Source organism: Aedes albopictus, chromosome 1 (genome assembly GCF_035046485.1).
Source record: "Aedes albopictus strain Foshan chromosome 1, AalbF5, whole genome shotgun sequence".
NCBI classification, from domain to species: domain Eukaryota; kingdom Metazoa; phylum Arthropoda; class Insecta; order Diptera; family Culicidae; genus Aedes; species Aedes albopictus.
The window spans coordinates 120,855,173-120,873,707 of NC_085136.1; the positions used below are offsets into that span (position 1 = coordinate 120,855,173).

General features: G+C 40.4%; 1 protein-coding gene across 3 annotated transcripts in view; it reads right to left on the reverse strand.

Annotated features, from left to right (window-relative positions):
• The window catches only part of LOC109402251 (uncharacterized), a 63,780-nt gene that overhangs the window by 22,788 nt on the left and 22,457 nt on the right, over nt 1–18,535 (reverse strand). For all 3 annotated transcript variants that reach the window (XM_029874140.2, XM_029874138.2, XM_062845292.1), the window contains one exon: nt 10,046–10,220. In XM_029874140.2, the coding sequence (XP_029730000.1) occupies nt 10,046–10,220 (175 nt within the window). The remainder of the gene's footprint in view (nt 1–10,045; nt 10,221–18,535) is intronic.

The following is an 18,535-nucleotide window of genomic DNA, read 5'->3' on the forward strand; positions in this document are numbered from 1 at the left end:
GAAGCCTCGGGGAACGTTAATGAAACCCCCTATAACCACTTGTAATACCTCTGAAACCCTTCAAAACCTTCTGCAATTATTCTGAAACCATCTGAAACTCTGGATTGCCCCTGAATTTTATTAGAACATCGCTGGAAAGTCCTTGAAACCCCTGGAACGTCCCTGCAATCTTCCGAAACTCCATGAAATCTCTGAAAATTTTAAGGGCAAGGTATTTGGAGTACACGGCGCAAATTTTCTCGAGCACTAATCAAGAGAACTGTCAAACGGATCTGGCTGAAAATGTAACTCAATGCTTACTGTGTGGAAGCAAGCATCAAGTTACATTTTCAGCTAAATACGTTTGACGGTTCTCTAGATTTGTGCTCGACAAAATTGAAGCTATGTACTCCAAATAATTTGTCGTTAAAACGTCCTTGATACCCCCTGATATCCCCTGGCGCACTCTTGGAACGCCCCTGAATTCTCCTGGAACTCTGATACTCCTTGAAGTCTTCTGAATCGGATTGATACCCCTAGACACCCCTGAAACGCCCCTAAAACCTATGAGCCCATTGGTTCCACCCTGAAATTTGCTCAAACTCCCCACCCCGCCCCGCGAAGTCACAAGAAACCTCTTGAGTGACAAGGAAATCCCTTGAAACCACATGGAACTCCCCTGAAACCCCGTGGAACATCCCTGCGATGCCAACGAAATTAAACTAACTGGAACGCCCCTGGAACCCTTGGAGCGTTCCTCTTTCCTGGTCCTGGAGAATGCTTTTGAAGCCCCCTGTGCTCCAGACTCTCTCTGGAACACCCCTGGAATGCTCCTGAAAGCCTTTAGAACATCCTTCAATTTCCCTGAAAAGTTTTGAGCACCCGTGGAACACCCCTAAAATTCCCTGGAGCGCCGCTGAAACTCTTGAAGCCTTTAAGTACCTCCCATAAACCCCTGAACACCCTGAAACACTGATGAAAACCTCCTGGAACCCCGTGAGGCTTCCTAACATGCCTCTAAAACCTTCTTTTTGGGACTAGAACACTGAAAACTTCATTTAGGTAGGATCCATTTAGGTGTAATCGCAGACAGACGTTCTAGCTCGAACAAATTTATTCAAATTTTCTATGTAAATTTTCACTAGCGACACCTAGGCAACCGATTGCCACAGTGCAGTTGACAGTTTGAGAAACCACGTGCTTCCAGCCGCTTACTTACCACCCAATTCACCACCCACCGAGAAATAAAATCAAAACAAACACTGTCATAATCCTTCCTACATTTGCGTAACATTCACAAAGATTTTCCAATGCGAGTAAAGTTCAACCAAATGCAGTTTTATTCAAGCAAATCTATGTAAAATAAAATTAATAATGTGTAAAATAGTTTACAAGACTGGACGAACATTTAAAAAGGGCCTATCTGCTTTGCGTAAACAAACATGTTTTTGTCTCTGTAGGACCCATCTGCATCCACCCACGCACATCAATACCCTTATCAGAAAGAGTGTTCTTCAAGCTATCTGTTAAGGGTGTTGATGTGCGTGGGTGGATGCAGATGGGCCCTACAGAGACAGAAACATGTTTGTTTACAAAAAGCAGATAGGCCCTTTTCAAATGTTCGTCCAGAAGAGTCCTGCGCTAATTTGTGCAAAAGATTTTAGACATTAAATAAAAGTCATTTACTCTGCACAAATTATGTGGAAACATTATTAGCGTGCAACACGTGCGGTCTTTTCCCGCCATCCGGCTGGAAGACGACCGTGGTGACAGTTGTTGGTCGCAACGCACATGTGAGGCAGCGATTGAATGTGAACGTCGCTAACGCCATCTGTTCGCTGATTGCCACTTGGCAATTTGTAGCGGCCATGTTTTTTACACAAGCTGCTGAGTCAAACTTGAACGTCTGTCTGCGGTGTAATCTATTTAGGTCCCTCCATTTAGGTAACGTTACCTAAATGGAATTTGATTATGTTCAGAGCAGTTGGAGTACTCAAGATTTCAGATAAAGTTGGTTTACGGGAATCAAGCAGAATTAAGAGGTAAGGGACGTTTAAGGGTTAAAAGTTTAACAGTATCCGAAAACTCTCTGGAGTTAGGGCCATCTGATCTAGAAGCGTAATCAGCGATCTATTGGAGCATTATGAATGCAGTTTATGCTTACACAGCCTGATGTTGATATGTGTTATCAAGTGGTGAGTTCGTTGCCAGTTTGAGGATCTTCAAGAACTTCCTACCAATGATTCTTTAAGGTGCTCCAAGAACTCCCTTGAGTATAGGTCATCCAATATAAGAGGGCTACTAGCTGTATCTAAAAGCATTTAGAATGAGTTTAAACTCATTCAGCCCCAGGCAAGTGGTGGGTTCTATGATTGTATATCCGAGAATTCCCTGGAGTTAAGGCCATCTGATCTACAAGCGTAATCAGTGTTCTACTGGAGCATTATGAATGAAATTTATGCTTGCATAGCCACATGCAACTATGTGCTGTCAAGTGGTGAGTTCGTTGTTAATTTGAGGATCTGCTAACGAATCTACTAACGTATTTGGTTGTCTCAGAGATTTACGACTATGGTTCATACTCTCAGGTAAGTATGATCTATCAAGTTATGCTCGATGATTCTTTATGGGCCTCCAAGAACTTCCTTGAGTATAGGTCATCAAGTCTATGAGGGCTACTAGTTGTATCTAAGTGCATTAGGCCATGAAACGCATTGTAACACCTTGAAACGCTTTGAAACGCCTCCGAAACCTCCATGAAACTTTCGTGAAATTCACCTGCCCCTCAAATTCATCGGGAAGTTTTTGGCCCTGAAACGTATTGAGACGCCTTTAAACGCTTTTAAACGCCTCTGAAACCCTCATAAAATCTTCGTGAACTTTACCTGCGAGCCTTTTAAGCCCTCCTCAAATTCCCCGGGAACCTTCTGAAATGCCCTGAAACGCATTGATACGCCTTAAAACTCTTTGATACGCCTCTGAAACCCCCATGAAACTTCCGTGTAGTTCACCTGCGAGCCTCTGATGCCCCCTTAAGGCCCCTTAAACGTCCTGAAACGCCCTGAAACGTATTAAAACGCCCAGAAACGCCTTGAAACGCTTCTAAACCCCCTTCAATACCTCCGTGAAAATCGCCTGAGAGCCTTTAAAGCCCTTAAAACCCCTGTGAATTCTCCTGAAACGCCCTGAAACGCTTTGAAACGCTTCTGAAATCCATTTAAAACCTCCGTGACATTTACCTGGGATCTTCTGAAGCCCCCTCAAGCCTCCCATTAAACCTCTTGAAACGTCCTGAAACGCATTGAAACGCCCTGAAACGCTTTAAAACGCTTTGCAACGCCTCTTAAAACCCCTAGAAAACCTCAGTGAAACTCACCTAAAAGCCTCTGAAGCCCCCGAAAACCACTGTGACACCTCATGAAATTCCCTAAAACGCCCTGAAGCGCATTGAAACGCCTTGAAACACTTTCATACGCCTCTGAAACCCTCATGAAACCTCTGTGGAATTTATCTGCAAGCCTCTTAAGCTCCCTCACCGGAATCCTCATAAAATGCACTGAAACTCATTGAAATGCCTTGAAAAGCCTTTGATACTCCCATGCAACCTTTGTGAAATTCACCTGCGAGCCTCTAAAGCCCCTGAACCTCCTGAAACGCCCAGAAACGCATTAAAACGCCCTGAAACGTCTTGAAACGATTTGAAACGCCTTTTAAACCCCTTTAAAACCTCTGTTAAAGTCACTTGAGAGCCTCTGAAGCCCCCTAAAGCCCCTGTGAAACCTTCTCAAACGCCCTGAAACGCCCTGAAACGCATTGGAACGCCTTGTAACACTTTGAAACGCCTCAGCAATCTCTATAAAACCTCAGTGAAATTGACCTGAGAGTTTCTGAAGCCCCATAATAAAACCCCTGTGAAACCTTCCGAAACGCATTGAAACGCTTTGAAACGCTTCCTAAACCCCTACGAAACCTCCGTAAAATTCACCTGCGAACCTCTGAAGCCCCCTAAGCCCCCTTTACCTTCTAAAACGCCCTGAAACGCTTTTAAACACCCTGAAACGCTTATTTTTTTTTGTAAAACCCCTATGAAATCTTCATCGAATTCACCTGCGACCCTCTGAAAGCACCTTTAAACCTCCCGAAACCTTCTGAAAGGCCATGAAACGCCCCAAAACGCATCGAAATATCTTGAAACGCTTTGAAACACCTCTAAAATCCCCATGAAACTTCCGTGAAACTCACCTGAGAGTTTCTGAAGCTCCATAAAACCTCTCTGAAACCGCTTAGAAAGCCTTTGAAACACAAATGAAATCCATGTGCCTCTGAAGTCCCCTAAAATACCTCCGAAACCTCCTGAAACGCCCTTATTTCTAGTCAATAAGTCAATAACACAACGTAGTCTAGTTTAGCTAAATAAAATGTGAACCGTATCAAATGTTTCAACTACATGAAATATATGTCGCCTATGGAATCCATCCTACCACCTGCACGAATAGCCTCTAGAATGCCCCTGGAATAACCATCATTCGCCATGAAACATTCTGGAAACGCTCATGAAACCCCTTGAAAACCCCTAGAACACCTCTGAAAACTCCCGAAATACCCTGCAACACTTTCGGAACGCTCCTAAATCCTCCGAAACCCCTGAAGCCTCACATCACGGAAACCCCCTGGAACCTTTTGGAGTGCCCTCGAAACCCTTGAAAACCTTCTACAACTGTCCTGAAAACCTCTAAAATTCTGTAGATGGCCCCTGAAACTCATTAGAACACCTCGGGAATGTATTTGAAACCCCAGGAACACCCCGTGCAATCCTCCGCAACCCCATGGAACCGCCTCTGAAACTGTATGAAATCCTTAGAACGTCCTTGAAACCCGCTGATCCTGACCCATCCCTGGAACGCCTCTGAATTCTCCGGTAGCACCACTGAAACCCTTTGAAGTCTTCTGAAACGCCATGAAACGCTCCTTAAACCTCTTAAGCGCATTGGATTGTCTCTGAGGGGTCTCCAGTTAGCTTGGTGGCTAAGGCTATGAATCGCCAATCTGGATTTCTGTTCCGGACATTAAGTTGAAGAGAGGCAGGTCAAAAGAGCAAGAAGAAGACGAATCGCCCTGGAACCCGCACAAACTCCCTGGACCCCTCCTGAACTCTTGTGGAAACCCCTGGAATGACAATGAAATCCTTTGAAACTCCATGAAATGCCTCTCAAAAACTCTGAAACTTCCTGAAAGGCCCCTGTAGAACATCCCTGTAATGCTCCTAAAGTTTTTTAGAACGCTCCTGAAACTGACTGGAGCTCCTGACGCTTTCTGAATCGCCCTTGAAACCTCGCGGGACAGCGCTAAAACTCTCTGGAACATACCTGGAATGCTCCTGAATTCACCAAGCACTTGATTGGAATGTCCCTGAATCCCCTCGAGGCCCCTTGTAATACCCTTGAAACGCCTCTGTAACCTCATGAATCCTGATATTAACCCACTGGTTTCCTGAAACCTCCTGAGACCCTTGGTATGCTTCTGGGACCAACTTAAACCTCTAGAAACCATCAGAAACGCCCCTGGACCCCCGCCCTGTCACTTAGTTTAATAAAGGTTTGCAGTTTTAAAACGAAAATTTGTTTTTGTGGCGTTTATTGAACTTTATACGATATTTGGGTGCTAAAACCTCCTTTGACTTTCCTAAAATCTCCTAAGTGTTTCTGAACCTCCCTCAAAATCCCCTGAGACTTCCCTGAAATCCCACCAGAAACTCCTCCTAAATCTCCTTGGCACCTTACATTGAAACGCCTGAAAACTATTTGTAACCATTTTTAAATGGATTCATAACGTGGGGTGTTCAGAGGTGTTACAGAGGACTTCAGGGGTGTTTTCTAAGGGGGTTCGGAGGACCTCAGGTGATTCACTGGGGGTCCGAGGTAGCTTCACCCTTCGGAGCCGGAGGGGTCATATACAACCCAAACATAGAAACGGCAGTATAAATTCACACATTCAACAAAATTGAATACTGTCTTCGGCAAAGTTGTTGCAAATTGAGTCTTCTATTAAAGAAAAATGGGAATATTTGTATTGGAGATTTTTCTGACAACCTAGAACATCCTGAACACCACAAAGTTTGGAGAAACGAAATAATTGACATACCAGTTGTTCTAGAAGCTGAATTTGGATATGCGTTACGTTCATGTCTATTCATTTGACCGGTGTTTTATATTCTGGGTTGTTTTCGTTACAAATAATTACATAATCCGTGAAGCTCTTGAAATTTACAATGTTATTTATAGACACTATAGTGATATTTCAGGTCAGCCAAACTACCTTGGAGTTCATAACTGCAGGTCTACACTCGTAACAGCAGCCATATCTGTTACACTGAGAGCGGTTACTGGACTAATCTGAAGTCTACACGATATTATTATAATCATTTGGAATGTTCAGAGTTATCCAAACTGTCCTTAAATGAAGTCATTCAAGCCTACAGGAATAACTTTATGTGTTTTCACCATAAATAATAGCATTGCCTAATCTGCTGGGATCCGTGAAGCTCTTGAAATATCAAATGTCATTTAGAGACACTATAGGTATATTCTAAGTCAGCAAATCTACCTTGGAGTTCAGAACTTCAGGTCTACATTCGTAACATCATATCTGCTATACTGAGTTACGTTGCATATTTAACCGTGGTTATTGGACCAATCTGAAATGTTCTTGATATTATTATAAACCTTGGGGATATTAAGGGTCGTAACACATCCAACTGTAATCTGTAATCCTGTAAATTACTTCCATAGCTTCAGGTCTATACTTGTGATTATAGCTTTTGTCAGTACGCCAAGTAGTGTTACATATACTGTATTTACCAAAGTAGTTCGAAGAACAATGAGCATTGTTATATATTTTTGGGATATAAAGGGTCATCCTTACTGTTATGGAACTTAGTTGATAAAAACAACCACTGTAACATGAGGTAATTTTGTTTAAGATAGTAATGTTACACAACCAAGTAGTATCCATGAACATCTTAACTCCCAAGGGTCACTTTATGATAGATTTGTGATAATTCTAGGTCATCCAATCCTTCATTGTGTACACAACTTTATATCTACACTTGCAATGCTAGCCTGCTACACTAAATAATACAAAATACAAAATTATTCATATTTACTTATACTTATTCTTCAAAGACTAATAGGCATTGTTCTATATCTTTGAAACATTTAAGGTTGTTCAAACTTTTATGAAACTTATTTTTTGAAATCTGCATTCGTTATAGTCATTATTTGTGCTTCGAGAAGTTACGTTACCTAGTCTAACCCACCCAGATCTGTGAACTTCTTTGAACTACAGAGCACTGGCGAATAACTCTCAACGTTGACATAGGCTAAGTAAAAAATAAACCCTTGAAAAAGGAACAACGTAATAAAGCCTTGAAAAAAGAACATCATAGTCTTGTCATTCCTAGATACTTTAACTGCTGTAGATGCTTGATTATAAACATCATAATAGTTTGGATGACCTCAGCCGATTAAACATTCAGAAGACTTACTGGACATGTTAGATTTCATATCGTAGCCTTGTGCAATGAAATAAATTACCATTACATCCGGACATCCGCTACATTTAGACTATACGATCGAAACTCAAGAACAGTTTGGATGACATAGGATATCCCGACTGATCTGATACTGTCTTTTAAACTTTTAGAAGACTTACTGGACATGATAGATTACAAATCGTAGCTTTGTATAATGAAAGAAGTTACCATTACACGCCTAGACTTTAGTATCTGAACTCAAGAACAGTTTGGATGACCTAGGCTAAGATATCCCGACTGTTCTGATACTGTTTATTGAACTTTCAAAAGACTTACTGGACATGATAGATTACAAATCGTACAAACTGCACATGATTGAATACATTTGTAGACTTTAGGATCTAAACTCAAGAATATTTTGGATGACCTCAGATATCTCGACTGATCTGATACTGTCTCTTGAACTTACAGAAGACTAACTGGACATGTTTGATTATAAATCGTGCCTTTGTATAATGAAAGAAGTTACCGTAATACGCGTAGACTTTAGGATCTGAACTCAAGAACAGTTTGGATGACCTAGGATATCCCGACTGTTCTGATACTGTCATGCTGAACTTTCAGAAGACTTACTGGACATGATAGATAAAAAATCGTATCTTTGTATAATGAAAGAAGTTAAGGATCTAAACTCAAGAATAGTTTGGATGACCTAGGGCATCTCGACTGATCTGAGACTGTCTTTCGAACTTTCAGAAGACTAACTGTATAATTAAAGAAGTTGCTGTTATATCCGTAGATTTCAGGATCTGAACTCAAGAACAGTTTGGATGACCTGGGATATCTCGACTGATCTGATACTGTCTTCTGAACATTCAGAATACTTACTGGACATAAGAGAATACAAATCGTAGCTTTGTATAATGAAAAAAGCTACTACGTAGACTTCAGGATTTAAATACAAGAACAGTTTGAATGACCTAGGATATCCCGACTGATCTGATACTGTCTTTTGAACTTTCAGAAGCCATGAGAGACAGGACATGAGAGAATACAAATCGTAGCTTTGTTTAATGAAGGAAGTTACCGTTACACTCGTAGACGTTAAAATCTAAACTCAAGAAAAGGTTGGGTGACCTAAGATATCCCAACTGATCTGATACTGTTTATTGAACTTCCAGAAGACTTACAGGACATGATAGAATACAAATCGTAACATGGTATAATGAAAAAAGTTACTTGTACACCCGTAGACTTTAGAATTTAAACCGAAAAATAATTTGGAAGACCCGATTGACCTGAGACTGTCTTTTGAGCTTTCAGAAGACTAATTGGACATTATAGAATACAAATTGTAGACTTTAGCATTTAAACTCAAGAACAGTATGGATGAACTAAGATATCCAGAAAAATATTCTGCATCATATTCTACCCTTTCTATGCTGTTGAGCACCAAAAACCACAGGAAAACGTTAAAAAAACTCTATAATAACGCTTGGAAAAATTCCGGCTTCATAGGGTTAAGAAGCTTTTCGGAGACACTTCAGGAAGTTCCAGAGATTTTCAGGGGGTTCAGGAGGCGTTGCAGGGGTGTTTTCGGGGTCTCAGGTGCGTTACAGGAGTTTCTGGAGCCGTAACAGGAGCGTTTTCGGGGGTTTCTGAGGGTCTCATATGCCTTATATGGTTCCGAGAACGTTTTAGGGGATTTTTCATGTCATGGAGTTTTAGAGGATTTTCAGGAGATTCTGTAGGCGTTATATGGGAATTTTCGGGGGTTTCGGAGGGTCTCAGGTGCGTTACATGGGGTTCGGTGATATTTCAGGAAGCTTCAGAGGATTTTCAGGAGCATTCAAAGGCATTACAGGAGCGTTTTCTGGGATTTAAAATTATATCAGGTAAGTCACAGGGTAACCGAGGGTGTTTCAAGAGGGTTCGGTAGTATTCCCAAAAGTTACAGAAGATTTTCAGCGAGTTTCAAATGTGTTAAAGGAGGTTTAGGAGTTACAAAGTTACATTCCAGGACGTTACCGAGGAATTTCAACGGGTTACAGAGGTGTTACCAGGTCATTTTTTGAGGCTTAGGAAGGTTCAACGTGCATTATAGAGGATTTCGGAGTCATTTCAGGAAGCGTAACAAGATTTTCAGTGGGTTTCAGAGGCATATTGGGGGATTCTGGAGGGTTTCCGGCGATACGAGAGATGTTGAAGGAGTCTATGGGGGTCTCCATTTTTCGAAAATACATTCTGGATCACTACACTCAGGAGCTTCAGAGAGATTTCAGAGGCGTATTAAAGCGTTTAATAAACGATTCAGGCGGTTTGTAGATTCGATGACTTATGCTTAAGAAAGTGTTTAGGGAACTTTAAATAGTCCCTTAGGAACTTTAAATAAAACCCACCTTATCTGTCACCCCTGAACACACTCTGAATTTCCTTTAATTCCAATCGCTACTTCTTCTACCTGAATTGATATTCTAGTGTAGATAATTTGAATCTCGCGTAACCTAAATGTAAATGTATAACCCTTTCTCCTACCTCTGGGTATTCAGGCGCCGGTGTCGTCGTGGTCGTCTTAGCGAGCGGGTTCGGTCGTCCACCATTGTTCCGCCGCAGAAGCAGATTGTTCCGACTACCGGTCTTTGGCTGATCGTCCTGTGACAGAACTGAGGTGACTACTGCCGCCAGGCATAACAGCACTGTTAGATACGCACTGAAAAGACACGAAAGAAAGAAAATATGGAGATTAGTTTCAAGCTTTTTTTGTTGCAGTGGCTGCTCTGTACAGGATAATAAACCACAATGTGATGTTTGTTGTTCCACTTGACGTGATCAACCCAAATTTGAAAGTAACATTGCCGGTAGGTAGGTACCAACGAGTTTTCCTCATCATCGACATTTTAGTGGGCAACCAGCAGAACAGCTCCTTCACTGACCTTCGCATTTTTTCGTCCTCTGTGAATCGAGTGGCGTGGCGGCGGCGGAGAGTTCCGTGTTCTCTGTTTGAAATTTATATATGCAATTAAACGCGCTGTGGTGGTAGGAACTCCAGAACACACACGGGGCCGGTTCCGAGTGGTTTTATTAACAAGTCGCAGCCGCCCGGCCGCGGTTGAGGAGAATTTGAAAGTTGATGGCGGCGCGGCGGTCGGTGGTCCTCATCAAAAGCATCGCGGTAGCTAGCAACCAACAAGCTGTGCCGTGACGCGCGGTGGTCCCCATGGTTGGTTCGGATGGACTTGATGCTCTTGAGGGGGGCTTTGAACTTGTAAGAGGAATTGATATTTTGTGCGGTAACCGGCTAGTTGCCGTCAATGCCGTTCAGGCGATGGATGCAAGGTTGCTCCAGTTTACTTGTGGCTGGTTTTTGGCGCTGTTCTAGGGCTATCAGGCGCTTGGATGTTTGTGTTCGGGTATTGGTTTAATGAGTCTTTAAAATTAACCTTTTCAAGAACAGGAATTGAATGTTCCAGTTAATGCAATAAAAGGTATGATTTATTTCCGGTTTGGGCAAGCGTTTTACGTAAATGAGTATAATAAAGAAAATTCAAGGACAACCGAAAACAAAAAAGCTTATAGACATACTCTGCCGTAATTCTGCAAAGTGATGTTAGCGACATTCTAATTTTTGACGTCTTTTGATATAAAAAATAGCGTATTTTTTGCCGAAATTTTTTTTATTTGTTTTGGCACCTTCAGAACTTTAGGCCTCTTGAGGGACAATATAGCCTTGAGATACGGACATCAAATTTTGACACGATCTAGTTTTAGCTTTTAAAAAAAAAATTATTTCTGTGTAATTTAACTATTGCTAAATCTTCACCTCATGTTTTAACTAAAACGATCAATTTCCAATAACGAACTTGTAACTTTTCCATTTTTTTGCAAAATAAGGGACGGCTTAATATTTATATGAAAAGTGCCATCCTGTATGGAAATCACTCACAGTTAGTGTGATGATACTTTTTCAGTTACGTGCACTTGCGTGTGCAGCCTTTTCTTTTTTCTCATTCGTTAATTTTGTTAAACGCAAGAAAAAACGAGATAAAAGAGGGGGCAAAGAAACCCCTCTATTATTTGTTTCTTTCGCGTGTTTGTTTACGAGAGTGAGTGAGAAAAAAGAAAAAGCTGCGCACGCTAGAGGTTACGTGGTTATACAATTACCAAAATTTTTAAAGTACTATACTATATATGTTATATACTATAGTTGCAATTACTCATTTTTATCACTTCCAAAACGCGAGGAAAACAATCATTCAAAAGCAAACAGTCAATGATTTGTATAAATTTCAGTGATGCACCATGTCACTTGCTTGACGTTGATGCGTTCCGTTTATTGACAAATGCAGCAATTTCTAGAAAATCCATCCTACGTTACTGAACAGAGATATACACAACAGAAATACGTGTCTGATGAACAAATTAGGATTTAAGTTGTGAAAAGCAATCTACGTGCGAACCCACGGCTCACAATTGGTTAAGAATTACACTATGGAGCGCCTGATCCAGTGGTAAGAGTCCACTAAACAGGTGACCCCTAATTCATGGTGTTATGCGGTGTTATGCTTACTGTGCCAAGGAATGAACGGTTAGGGGGGTCTTATAAAAACCTAACCAAAAACGTAGCCTGTTGAGAATTGGGGCGACCCCCACAGTTCTACGCCCTTACTGCGCTAACCGGAGCAATGGTGCAGTCCTTGCGTTTCTCCGAGATAATCAGTTGCTCTTTTGAAGTCTCAAATTGAGGCTAAATAAGGGCGGGATTATTCAAATGTTGTAAATTAGCTTACATTACTACGTATATGGGTTCGCTTAATGTGTTTTCGCCATTCGCGTTTTTCAACTGACACCGATTTGGTTTGTCGTTGATGTTTCCGTTTTGTGCTGTGATTGTGAAGTGTGTAATCCTGTCTAGTTTGGGTAGTGGCTACGGCTAGGAAACCTCAGATCAATTTTCAGCGTAAAAAGCGTGCGTGGCCCAAGTGGCTCTACTTCAAAAAGCTCATTTTCGTAGGGTAACTTCTGCATAGGTTACCTTGTGAACCCAGTTTTGCTTCTTTCATTATAAATGAAGTGTCGTGCCTCGAGCACGTTATATCTTAGAATATCGTTAACCGTATTTTTTTAACCTTTCCTTATGGATGCCTTCAAGCAAGCTCTTGTATTCAGCATATTTTCGCTGATATTATGGCAGTATTGCTGTGATGATTACATCATCTGAATTAGCTCAAACATTAATTTGAGATGCTTCAGTTTGATGGATTACTTAGGTAGTCCAGTTCATGGATATCTTGATATAGAATTGCACTTAACCAATCTCTGCATGAGCGGAATTGGTCATGAGTTGACTGATTGGCATGTGTTAGATGAGGAGTCTCCACTTTTGAGTGTTCCTTCGCAAAATTTGCGTATTCAGACGTCCTTGCTCAACGAACTAGGGAACCTGTACTAATTGGTTGCGATCACGTTTTGTGGATAACTCGCTTCCATTGCTACTCCAAGAGAGTTTCATTGTGGTTTTGTACCTACAACGCCCTCCATTCTGGTATACCACAACTATTGCTTTGAAAGAAGCTTGTCCTCTGCGGTCTGTGCGGACTGCAAGAGGTATTCCTGAATGGAACTCTAATCTGTTCAAGTTCAATATATCTTCGGATAAATCATTCTTTTGTATAGTTACAAATCTCTAGTTTCCGCTTGAGAATTATAGCTATATAATCGACTTAGTGGGCCCTAAAAAGCTCTGCTTAATTCAAATCCAAAGGGATATCAAAACACTTCCTTTTGCTGTTGAACTGAACATTTTATTAACTTTAACAAAACAACTTCACTTCATTTGCTAATACATAACTATTTCGATCGGCAGATATGCATACACAGATTATCTATGCGGTAAAAAGCTGTAGTTAATTGTAGTGATATTCACAACAGAGACTGAGTGACCACATACTAAGAAATTTCGAAGAAATTGGAATTAGATTGAAAAGTTTAACTTTAAAACTAGAACTTAATTAATTACTGAGATCCTTCAGAATTTCTGATGGATTTTCCCTGATGGAGAATCAATTAAGGAATTTTTGATGCATAGGCTGAAGTAATTTGCTAAGAATGTTTTAAAGAATCTCCCTTTTGGATTCTCTGAAGAAATTCTCAAGGGAGGAAATGTGTGTTGGGTTTAAAACTTAAGTTAAACCTTGCGGGAAATTTTTATCACGAATGATCTGTATACTGTACAATTGAATTCATATTAGTAGTTTAAGTTGAGCTCCGACAGATCAAAGGTGACGTAATCTGGTCGGTGAAAAGTAATTGGTGAATTGGTTTCGTGTTCCATGATCAGAGATGATGGTTCATAGGAGTGGTTGACTTGGGATCTCAACATGTATATGAACTAATCTTCCAAGAAATCCTTGGGGCAAAGTTCTTTAAAGAATTCAAAAAGGAGGTCATGGAAAAAGTCATGGAGGAATTGTTGAAGAATTCCATAGAGGATTACCGGGAAGAATACGTGGAGGAATTTCTTATGGATTTTTTGCAGAAATTCCTGAAGGAAACCTTTGAAAATTTTTGGAAAAAATCTCTAGAGGAATTCCTTGGAGGAATTACCGTAGGAATGTTTGGAGTAATTTTTTGTAGGAATCATCGGAAGCTTTTCTTAAGAAATCCTTGGAGAAGTAGCTGAAGAATTCTCCAACCACAATTTCTAGAGGAACTCTAGGGGAAATCTATTTGAGAACTTTTGGAGAAATATTTGAATATTTGACTAGACAATCGTCAGTAAGAATTCATGTAGGAATCGTTGAGAAAACTCTCCGAGAGATCTCAGGAAGAACTTCTAGTGAGCTCCCTAGAAGACCTACAAGAGAAATACTTTTAATATCTATAGAAATATTGCCTGAAAGTTCTCCGTAGCCATACATAATAAACATTCAACCTGTAAGACATGTACACAATCCTGTAAACAAATGTAAACGCCGCAGTTCAAATTCATATAACATTTTCCACTTGAGAGCCAAGGACTTCTCGACAACTTCGCTGATGAGTGATGATCCGAACTTCCTAGGACAGCAGAATAATGAGATTTAACATATGAAATAGCTCGTTGTGCATACAATAGTATTGTTATTATTATTATTATCTTTATTAAAAAGATTTGCAGCCCTAGGCTGGCTCATCTCTGGGTATACAATTTTACAGCATTCGAGAATTTCAAGAATCATGAACAACTTTGCTGAACATACGAACTGTACAAAAATTACCCAATATCATCACGTAATGGTGGAGTTGCTTACTTCATTTTCCTCCTTCCAAAGTCATAAGCTTTCTGTACAAATTTTATGAAGACATGGGCTTTTTTGGTAGTTCATATAATAAAAGATATCAACAATTGTGTATTTTCTAAACACAATGGCGCCATACAGCGGTTAATTTTCGCACTAAACATTACCAAAAAATATTGATTAGTTACACATTGCATTTTAAAAATTATTATCATCGGTGAAATAGCTGGGCCTATTCACATATGAAATTGCAAACTCTCTGAAGGTAGCCTGAGCTAGTGCGGGGATGGCACCTGTCGATCTTAGGGACGTGCGCGTCTCATGCCCGTTGCCATAGATGATGCCTAGCGGCTAACGAAGAGAGGTTCGTCGACGTAAGATCGTGTCACTGACTCGAGGCACGCTGGGTTACCGGCATCCCACTTTTTTCTTTCCATGGCCCGCGCTGGCTTAGTAGCTAGGTTCTCCACTACCAGATGTTCCAATGGTAGCCTTCCATACCCTACCAGTAGAGAAGCTACCGGCGAAGTCTTGAAAGCGCCTGAGCAGATTCTAAAAATCTTATTGTAGGGTATATGTACCATTCCTTGGCCTAATTTGTAAGCCGCCTTGACAATTTTGACCAAAACTCATAAATTAATAGCACTAGAAATAATATGTTGACCATATTGCACACTCTAGGCAATGTTTGTTTCACCAACTGGAAGTAAACTAACGTAAATATTCAAGAATTTACTTAATTAAGTTGAAAATATTTGATGCGATGGTATGCTATGTTGGTCTATGGTACAAAACTTGGCCTATTAGCGGATACAACGTTGGCCTATTGCTTTCCATGCACTAGAACCACTTATTATCTAATTTTTTCAATATTTTGCTGAAGTATTATCTCTGTTTGTTCACCAATCTTACTTTTAATTTTCATTTTCGGAGCCAAATTTTCAAAAAACTATAAATATATTACTTAAACTAAAGTTTTTTCTTAGTTTAGTAAGGAAAACAACGCAACCCTATTATTGTGTTATATTTTTACAGTCACCGCACACAAAATCTTTCTTCCTTTTCGTTCTTTCTGGTTCTTACGCAAGCAATGTTGTTGACGTCACTTTATCGGTGTTGTTGACGTCTCTTTACTGATGGGCCAAGATTTGGGTACATAGTGAAAAAAAATGTCCTCAATATTCGGCCCACATTCAATTTGTAAAATAGTTACTATTCGTTGAAAACAAATATACAAGTTCAAAATAGCGTCTTTGACCGTCGCATCAAATGTTCAGTTATTGAAAAGTCGATTCGAAATGTTCTAGAATCATATCATGTGTATAGACTACCCACTAAGCCGAAGAATCATGGCGTCTACAAAACATAAACAAAGTGACATTTTCATTCAATTTCAACACTCCAAAGTGCTAAAATTGAAGCGAAATGTTACAGTTGTTTAGCGCATAGCTTTTCCGATATCCAGTTATGCGTGTTTGTTTGAGTTTTTGGTTTACGTTGAGATAGGCCAAACGTGGGAACTATGCCAACGAAGCATCCCGATACCCTATTGAGGTTCTAGAGTGTTTAGCATCGCAGTGCTACTTCTGCTCCACAGTTCGAATCCGTTAAGTATGGTTGGGGCACACATTGCCCTAGCTACTTTAGTCAAAGTGCCACGAGAAGCTTCAAAGAAGCGTCCACTCAGAGCCCGAAGGATATTGTATTTTGATTTTGAAGTGGCTAAAAAAATTGGAAAGTGTAATACGAGCCTCTGGGCGTCGGTTGGGATGACTGTAATTTGACAAATTAAGACACTGAATACGACGATCCAGGCTCAGGAGCCGGGCGACAGAACACGAAGGGTTTCGAGAAATGACATACCTCCCGGTACGTTCTAGATTCATTTTCCTGGGGTTTTAAAGACTCGTGCATTTTATCCGTGATAATTCAAAGTGCATATTGGAAGTGTCCACGTGTGCTAAGTTTGTCGTGTGAGCCTATATTAGGTGTTCTGTGTGATGTTAGATATAGTTAAATAAGGTTAAATAATTTGATTCTATGTTTCGTTGCATAGTAGGCCAAAAGTGTGCGTAAAGATCTATATGCGGTTGTGGATAAGCAGAGATGATCTTAATGAGCTCTGTGTGTCAGTCAGTGCTTATGTTCTTTGTCCTGTCAGTTCCCTCAAATTTCAGGCTCGCAGATCTGCGCATCTGAACGCGTTAGCTTCATTCCCCAACGGACGAAGAATACCCGGCATGTCCGTCGGAAGCGAACAAATCGGTTCGAGAAGGCCCAGGGACCTTCAAGTGGACGAAGACCACGAACTGGTTTATCAATTAACCAGCCAGACTTTATCAGCAGCCCGAAACCACCATCACAAAGGTCAAGTCAACCACCATTGCGATCACGCGGTGCCCCGAGCAGAAGGGAATAACAAAAGCATAAGGAAATGTGTTATTTTGGAAAAATAACTGAGTATCAAAATCAGATATTTTTGTGTTATTAACATAACATTTTATGATATAAACTTGCATGTCATAAGTGGCAAAATAACAAATTGCATAACAAAAAAATGTTCCTGAGGCCCAATTCAATAACATGTTTTGTTAGTTTCAATAACTGCTTATTTGGAAAATATTTAAAAAAAAATTGTACTTTAAAAGTTATTGATACTAATCAAAAGGCAAATTTAGTTCCCGTAACGTGGGTAGATCACCTTAGAATGGTGCGTTGCGGTGTAAGATCTACCAAATCAAATTTTGATCTTGATATTTACCGTATTTTTAAATATTCCAAGATCAAAGTTTGATGCTCTTTTCCTTGTGTTTTGTAGTGTTTGTGTTTGTACTGCTAATTAACATTTCATTTCAGCAGGATTCAGGTAAATGTATCGTACAATATAAATAATATTTTAAAAATATGTAACTGTGGCGAGCGTATCACTAATATGTAGCTTATTTGACGTACGATGTTAATATTATTTTATATTTCAGATTATCAACCGAAGAATCTAGTAATTCAACCAAATACCAACAAGATGACGAGGAAACCAGGATGAATTGGGCAGATAACTGATTCGAAGCAGTCTAATAATGGTGTGCCTGAACGTTAACCAAGCGTATCCTTTGGAGTTTACCCTTCCACTAACAACACCCAAATTCCCGTGACACCTAGGCCTGAGAGATCGTAGAGTTGTCTACATTTTTCATAGGTGTCCAAAACTAACCATCCTTTCCCATTCCTCAGCAGTCGCAAGGACGTGGCCAGGACAGTGCTCGACCATTGGAGGATTGCGTCAGTCTTGTCTAAGAGTCAGAGATTAGTCCCAAATCTTTGTGCTTTGGTTCGGACGGGAAGGAGGCAACCCTCATAACAGAGGTCTAGGACTGTACCACCTACGAATTTGTGCGACTCGCTTAATGCTAATGCTAAATGCTATTGCTAATTAAAAGGCAAATTTAGTTATAATATCAAACTCATTACAAAGTAAGTAACAAAGTAATAAGTCTATAACATATAACATAAAAAGTGAGGTTAGATCGAGTGCTTGAAGTACCCTATATTTTTCACTCAATACGAGGGACAGAAAATCTGGTCATAATTGTCCAAGTACTAAATCTCCCAAGCTGTGTTCGAGAGTCGGGACTTAGGACCATCCGGAAGATCTCAAAAGTTGGAAGGATACGATGGAGGGCATATTGTGAGCATGCCGGGCAACAACCCTGAAAAGCTGGTGTTCGCAAGTAATTCGGATGATACAATT